The sequence below is a fragment of the Dipteris shenzhenensis genome, chromosome 20 (genome assembly GCF_047967505.1).
Source record: "Dipteris shenzhenensis isolate YYH24624 ecotype China chromosome 20, Dip_SZ_1.0, whole genome shotgun sequence".
In the NCBI taxonomy this organism is placed as follows: Eukaryota; Viridiplantae; Streptophyta; class Polypodiopsida; order Gleicheniales; family Dipteridaceae; genus Dipteris; species Dipteris shenzhenensis.
In genome coordinates, this window is record NC_141615.1 from 44,366,482 (window position 1) to 44,374,777 (window position 8,296).

The 8,296-nt window shown below is 48.0% G+C and overlaps 1 protein-coding gene across 1 annotated transcript; it reads left to right on the top strand.

Annotated features, from left to right (window-relative positions):
- Positions 1-250: 250 nt before the first annotated feature.
- LOC147889716 (pentatricopeptide repeat-containing protein At2g13600-like) lies at positions 251-2,566 on the top strand. Its single transcript, XM_087391301.1, has 4 exons — positions 251-832; positions 1,172-1,603; positions 1,733-2,044; positions 2,126-2,566. Exons 1-4 carry the CDS (start codon positions 251-253, stop codon positions 2,564-2,566), a joined length of 1,767 nt encoding a protein of 588 aa, XP_087247427.1.
- The last annotated feature ends 5,730 nt before the right edge of the window (positions 2,567-8,296 follow it).

Below are 8,296 nucleotides of genomic sequence, written 5' to 3' on the forward strand. Positions count from 1 at the left end.
CAGGACTTTGGACAGATGTGATCTTCTGTACGCTACCGTTTGCGTAGGTAAGGCTGTGTCCCGGTTTCTGGGGACATAGAATTGAGAAGTCTGCGGTTCTGTTCTGCTTCTTCGCTTGAGCATTTCAGGATGTCGTTAGTGGGTCTGCCATTCTCTTCTTAAAATTCGAATCAGAGATGCAGTTTCTGTAGAATGCGCTTTCAAGTGCCAATTCGTTCCTTACTGGCCGTTCTGATGCTCCCATAAACCTATGGTGGTATTCCTCTGTTGTGTTGCTTCTTCATCATCATCAGCATTGGGCATGCCTCGTCTTGCCCTTCAGTCCCGATCCACAGAGGCTAGTATAATGCAGGTTGAATGGCAGGCTAGGGATACGACAGTTAGGCACAAAGGGTCGTTTGCTGAAGAGGTGCTAAGCCCAGGAACCAGCAAGGCCTGTCATATAAGGATGCTAGACAGGCACAATCAAAGGAATGAAGAATGGGGTCTTGAAAGCTTGAATGCGCAGATCCTCTGTCAGCTGGATCCACAAACACATATTGCTACCTATGCCTTGCTTTTGAGGCGTTGCACCAGTGCCAAGGCCTTGTCTGAGGGCAGACGTGTGCATGAACACATGAGCAGGCGTGGTTATGCTCACAACACATTTCTGAGTAACCTGCTCATCCAAATGTACAGCAAGTGTGGGAGCCTGGAGGATGCACGTGCTGTATTCGACAAAATAGTCAATCGGAATTTGTACTCCTGGAATAATATGATTGCGGCATCTGCCCAGAATGGAAGTCTGGATGATGCAAGGGCGGTGTTTGGAGAGATGCCACATCGTGATGTGGTCTCTTGGAATGCCATGATCGCTGCATGTGCACAAAATGGGCATCACAAGGAGGCCCTGCAACTGTTTGGTCAAATGGAGGCTGAAGGCTTTGAGCCAAACAAGATCACCTTCATCTGTGTTGTAGATGCTTGTGCGACTGTCACAGACCTACAGGAGGGTCGATGGATCCATGCTACTCTTGCAGGCAACAGCTGGGAGTCGGATGATGTTGTGGGGAATGCCCTTGTCAATATGTATGGCAAGTGTGGGAGCCTGGATGATGCATGGGTAGTGTTTGCAGAGATGCCACACCGGAATTTGATCTCCTGGAGTGGCATGATTACTGCGTGTGGCCAGAATAGGCATGGCAAGGATGCCCTGCAACTGTTTGGTCAAATGCAGACCGAAGGCTTTGAGCCAAACAATGTCACATACATCTGCATTGTGGATGCATGTGCCCGTGTTGCAGCCCTAGAAGAGGGTAAAATGATTCATGCTTCTGCTGCTGGCAACGGATGGGAGTCAGATGTAGTTTTGGCAAATGCCCTTGTCGGTATGTATGGGAAGTGTGGAAGCCCAGATGATGCATGTGCAGTATTTGCAGATATGCCACAGCGGGATGTGGTCTCCTGGAGAACCATGATGGTTGCATGTGCCCAAAATGGGCATGGTAATGATGCCCTGCAATTGCTTCATCAAATGCAAGCTGAATGCTTTGAGCCAGACATGGTGACCTTCATTTGTGTTGTGGATGCATGTTCCAATGTGGCAGCCCTAGAAGAGGGTCAAGTGATCCATGCCAGTATTGTTGGCAATGGATGGGAGTCGGATGTTGTTGTGGGGACAGCCCTTGTGAATATGTATGGCAAATGCAGGAGCCTAGCTGATGCAACTGCAGTGTTTGTGGAGATGCTGCAGCCGAATCTGGTCTCCTGGAGTGCCATGATTGCTGTGTGTGTCCAAAATGGGCAAGACAAGGAGGCCCTGCAACTGTTTGGTGAAATGAAGGCCAAAGACTTCGAGCCAAACAAGATCACCTTCCTCTCCATTGTCGATGCATGTGCTAGTCTGGCAGCTCTAGTAGAGGGTCGAATGATCCATGCCACTGTTGCTGGAAATAGATGGGAGTCGCAGTTGGTTTTGGGGACAGCCATCGTTACCATGTACGGCAAGTGCGGGAGCCTACATGATGCAGTGGCAGTGTTCGCAGCAATGCCACAGCGGACTGTGGTCTCCTGGAATTCCATGATCACTGCCTATGCCCAGAATGGGCATGGCAAGGAGGCCCTGCAACTGTTTGGTCAAATGCAGGCTGAAGGTTTTGAGCCAAACAACGTTACCTTCATTTGCATCCTCACTGCATGCAGTCATACAGGTCTGATGGTTGATGGGAGGCGATACTTTGATTCTATGATTCAAGACCATGGCATAACACCCTCAGTGGAACATTATTTGTGCATGATCGATCTCCTTGGGCGAAGAGGACTATTGGAAGAGGCAGAGGGCCTGATCATCAGTATGCCACGTGAACACGTCTTGTCAGCATGGTTGAGCTTGCTCTCATCATGCAGAATTCACAATGATGTTGAGAGGGCTGTGCATGCTGCAAATTGTGTTTTTGAGTTAGATCCAAGGAACGCTTTACCATATGTATTGCTACCTGGCATCCATGCTAATGCACATAGGTGTTGTGAAGGGGAGCAATGCACGATTGATTTTGAGGTGCAGAATGTGTGCTCACACCTCTATTGAACGAAGGATAAACAGCAAAGCCAAGTTGTGAAGGTTGACTAGTCCCATGAAGGATTTTGAATATTTTGAGATGAAGAAGCTACCATAGTGTGCCCATTTCAACAGCTAAGGAAAATTTTCGTATCACCTAGAATCTTTGGGTTTGCTTTGACTCTAATTCTACCACAAAAACGCATTTGGTGCTGGCGGTGAGCATATTGGTACAACCTCGCTATTTTGTAATGATTGGTTTGCCAGCAGAGGCTGTACAATGGATATGTGGTGGGAAAGTGTGCATGAATTAAATAAAGTAATCAGTCAAAGTAGGGATAAAATTTGCGATGTATATTAAAAGCTGTCTTATGGATGTGCGGTGATCTACATATCTGATGTTGCTTTCCATAAGATCTGTGCAAAGATCAGAAAGACTCAGCCTAGTTGACGAGGGTATGTGATTATGTGTGTTGAACCCTCATGTTTGAGGGTAGTGTGACCAAAGCTGGCGGTATAGAGGGTATCTTCGAAGTAGCAATGATTCAATGGTTAAGGTAACAAGGGCTCCCTTTGTCCATGAAGGCATGGTTGCACAAGGAGACCTAGAGGTAAGAAGAGTGTAACAAATTTTTTTCCCAGACAAGAACTATTGATGCTCTGAAAAACCCAACCATACAAATCAACAACATGAAACGTGCTGATCATGGGAACTAAAGAAACTGGATGTCAGAAAAACCCAGAGAACCCAGCTTACTGCCGAGAGAATCTCTGGTACAGGGGCTAACAACCAGGGAGGAGGACTATATGTCAAGCGAATACCTTGCTTTGTAAAAACACAAGAGATATATGCAGGCCAAGCCTTGCAGAAATTCTCCCGCCTTTTGACGGTCGCTCTAGAACCCTGGAGTCCCACGGTCCCAGATGGCGTGCAGCGTGTGGATGAGATCTTGCGAGATGGCAATGAGGGTGACTGCCGGGGGGGGGGCCTGCTGGCCTCCCATTGCGAAACTGCAACGGGAAACCAGGTGTTCCAAGCAGGGTTGTTGGATACCGTCAAGGAGAATCGTTGGGAAGGATGTGTTGCGCCCTGTGCTTCTATCCTAAAGACCCACTGACCCTGAAATCTTGCGAGTTGGAGAGCTGGATCAATGGACAAGGCATAACCCCACTCTGTCAACTAGGCAGCCATCCCCCAATTGAAGGCTCGTTGTAGTCTCTATGTCTTGGCAACAATCCGGAGGGCATCCGACCAAATCCTCTGCACTGCAGGACAACTCCAAAGACAATGTGGGATCGTTTCCAGATCACCAACTACTCGCATCTGCTGATGGGCCATCCGACCAAATCCTCTGTGTTGCAGGACAACCTCGAAGACAATGTGGGATCGTTTCCAGATCACCATCTACTCGCATCTGCTCCAGCCATGGGCTAGTGGAGAAACCTCCATGTGCCACCCATTTAAAAGAAGTATGAAATATTTCATGGCTTGCGGCTGGTCCAAAGTTGTTTCCAACCTCATGACGAACATGTAACTCCACCTAGTGACACTCTCTTGAGGAACTCTAGGCTGCTGCCTCTGTTAGAAATGTCACTGCCCCATCTGTGAGGCCCTGATTTGAGGGGACAAGGGGGCAGGGAACTATAGGGGGATGGGGGCTGAGTGTACCTTGCTGTCTGAGGGCAGCACCCTGTGTGGAACAGTGTGCCAGCACCACAGGCCCATGCGGAGGGCATCTGCAGCACGTGTACCAGCCAGCAGCAGCCAAAAAGGCCCAGCATATGGGGCTTTATATAGGCCAAAGGGCTGGCCTAGAAACCGACCAGAAGTCGGCCATTTAGGCCCTCCTGGAAGCCCGTGCAGCAGACTCAAACTAACTGGAAAGTTGGCCAGTTTAGGGGGTTTGCTGCCCACCTATATAAACACCCTCCCCCCCACACTTTTCTTCATCACCAGCAATGACAGCCTGCACCCCGGCAAGTGTGTAGGGAGAGGAGAATACTCAGCCTTTTGTATCAGCATCTCTTTGCTGTTTGGTGCTCACCTTTTGAGCTTTTGTCAGCCCACTGTTAGTGGAAGATTACATTTGAGTTTTGTCTCTATCTCTCTATCTCTCTTTGAGTGTTGTATGAGCTGTGATCGGGAGAGAGAGGAGTGAGTGATTCTATCCTCTACTTTCCAACATGGTGTCAGAGCAGGGTTTCCAGCTCTAGAACGGAGTTCCTCAGCAAGAAAGGGACTCCAATGAACACTCAGGTTTGCTGCGTGGTCAAGTTCTCTACTGCAAGTTTATTTTTAGTTTGCTGTTTGCTATTACAGCAAGGATGGAGGACAAGGATTCATTTGTTGCCTCTTCAGCCCCTTCTCTTCCTTTCTCCTCCCCCAGATTTCTCTCTTTCACCATCCCGAACTTTGGAGAGTCAGGGAAACTAGATGGGTCAAACTACCCAATCTGGAAGGTGAAGATCCGGAGTCATTTGGTGGCTCGAAAGCTGTGGAAGTTGACAACGGGAGTGGAGGCAAAGCTGGAAGATCTATTGGACAACAAGGGGAAGATTCTCATTCCAGTAGATGGAGGGGAGCTTGAAGGTTGGGAAGATAGAGATGCCCTCTCCCTAGCATTAATCATAGGGACCATGGCGGACTCTGTTCTTCCACACATCTAGATGGCTGAGACGTCTGTAGAGGCATGGGCTATTCTGAAGGATCTGTACAAAATAGACAACACATCTCGTATCTTGCTTCTTCAACATCAACTATACAATCTGGATACGAATGAGGGGGACAATGTTCATGACCATCTGACAAAAGTCAAGGTGGTAAGGGACCAGCTCACAGCAGTTGGTCAGAAGACTCAAGTCATCTAGTGTTGCTGATGTTACACAAGCTACCTCGCAGTTTCAAGAGTTTCGTGACTACGGTCACTGCAGGATAGAGGACCAAGCCTCTCACCTTCGAAGAGCTTGGCCCTTTACTATTGTAGGAAGAGGCCCGATTCCAAGGTCACTTTGGGGGATGCCCTGTGAAGGGTGTTGGTAGTATTCCACTCATCACGACTGCAGGAAACGAGGAGTTGATTTCCGGCGTACTGTATGTACCGAATTTGTGCAAGAATATTTTGTTTGTTAGTCAGATGGACAAACACAACATGTCGGACTTATTCGACAATGGCAAACTCACTGTCACATCCAAGGCAAATGGAAAGGTGGTGGCTCAAGGAGCCGAGGAGCATGGGCTATATCGGCTCTGCATGGGGACCATGGCAAATCCAAATTGTGGCATGAGCGGTTCGATCACGTCAATTATGGCACTCTCGTCGAGATGCAAAAGTCAAAGATGATGGATGGACTTCCACCGATTGTAGGCAATGATCGTGTTTGCAGGGCTTGCTTGGAGGGCAAGCAACACAGGGACAAGTTTCCACAGAGGCCTTATCACGGGCCAAGAAGCGGATTGAGTGGGTTCATTCCGACATTTGCGGCCCAATGTCAACAAATTCATTTGCAGGTTCACGGTATTCTCTTTTATTTGTGGATGATTTCAATCGCATGACTTGGGTATTCTGCTTGGCCAAGAAGTCTCAGTCTTATGAGAAATCTAAAGACTAGAAGGACTAGGTAGAGAAGGAGAGTGTGGAGGTAATCAAAGCCTTCCGCACAGACAGAGGGGGGGAGTTCACTTCTACCGAGTCCAATGGATTTTGCAAGAAGCACGGGATTAAGAGACAGCTTACTACAACTCGCACATCTCAGCAGAATGGAGTTGCTAAGAGGAAGCATAGGACCGTCGCAGAGACAGGTTTGACCATGTTACAAGAGAGAAATCTTTTGAAAGCTTACTAGGGTGAAGTTGTGAACACTGCCGTTCACATCCTCAATAGAACCAAGACCAAGAATGTTGATGTTAAGACTCCATATGAAGCTTACTATGGTAAGAAGCCAACAATATCTCATTTATAGATTTTCGGTTCTAATGGATTTGTTCATATGCATAAAGATGAGCGGAAGAAGCTTGATTCCCATAGCCGAAGAAGGCCTATCGTCTTTTCGACCCGGAAAAGAAGCAGATCCTTATCAGTAGGGACGTGATCTTTGAGGAGTCAAAGCCACAGCCTGCAGAAGAGATTCATGAACTTCATTACCCCCACCCAAGGTCGCCATCCAACCCCACCCAAGGTTGCCATCCAAGAGATGGAGACGACTGAAGAACCCGAGGAGGAGGAACATGCTGTTCCAGAATCGGCTCCCAAGGCAACTCTAGCAAAGGCACCTCCATTAGAGAAGAAGCTACCTCAGTGGTATTTGAAGACTTTAGCAGACTCACGGTTCATGGACATTCCCGAGAGCAGTTTCGGAGTGCGACAGTCTCAACACAACATGAAGACTCCCTCCGTGAACTACGCTATGGTGGCTCAGCTTGAGGAGCCCCGTTCTTTCGAGGAAGTGAAGGATATTCTAGAATGGCAGGAAGCCATGCAAGCAGAGATGGATACCTTGCTGAAAAATGACACCTGGGATTTAGTGCCCACACCAACCAAGCGAAAGGTAATTGGGACTAAATGGGTGTACAAGATTAAGTTCAAGTCAGATGGGAGCTTGGACAAGTACTGGTGGTGAAAGGCTATGCACAGTAAGGATGACTTGACTTTGATGAGACCTTCGTCCCCATAGCCAGGATGGTGACCATTCGTACAGTCATTGCCTTGGCTGCTCATCACAGATGGCTTATTTTTCAGATGGACGTCAAGTCTGCATTTTTAAATGGAACCTTGGAGGAGGAGGTATATGTGGAACAGCCACCAGGATTTCAGATTCTAGGATTCCCATCAAACGCATGCAAACTGAAGGCCTTATAGGGGCTGAAACAGGCCCTCAAAGCATGGTACCAGCGGATAGATGTTTTCTTTCAGAAGATCGGGCTTCAGCAGAGTCCATCAGAAGCAAATCTTTATCTTGACATAGAGGGGGATTTGCGGCCAGTATTGATCCTGTATGTGGATGACCTCATCATTACAGGGGATCATACGAAGAAGATTGCTCAGGTCAAGAGACTTCTCATGGAGGAGTTCGAGATGATGGACTTAGGCATACTTCATTACTTTCTTGGGATTGAGGTGAAGCAGGGAAAGAGCTATATCTTTATCTCACTGGAGAAATATTGCAGGAAGCTGCGTAAACGCTTTCCGATGGAAGATTGCAAAGCAGCAGTGACTCCCATGGAAGCTAGTCTGAAGCTAAGTGTACACCATCCATCTCAGCTGGTTGATTCATCACTATATCGACGCATGGTGGGGAGTTTGCTTTACCTCACCAATACCAGATTGGATATTTCCTTCTCAGTTGGATTGCTCTATCAGCTCTTCGCCACACCCAAGAAGGCCCACTGGGACGCATGTATGAGGGTGCTGAGGTACTTGAAAGGTACATGCACCTATGGCATCACGTACACGAGAAGCATTGAGTTGGGAGGTTTCTGCGATAGTGATTGGGCAGGTGATAGTGACACCAGAGATCAACTGTTGGATACTGTTTCTTACTCTTATCAGGAGCTGTGTCATGGCTAAGTAAGAAACAACCTACTATCGCCCTTTCATCTACAGAGACAGAGTACAGGGCTGCTTGTACAGCAGCATGCGAATCAGGCGGATCTTGAAGGACATGAATGTGGCCCAAGAAGATGCGACAGTGATTATGTGCGACAACCAGAGTTGCATAGCAATCGCCAACAACCCCGTGTTTCACGCATAGACGAAGCACATC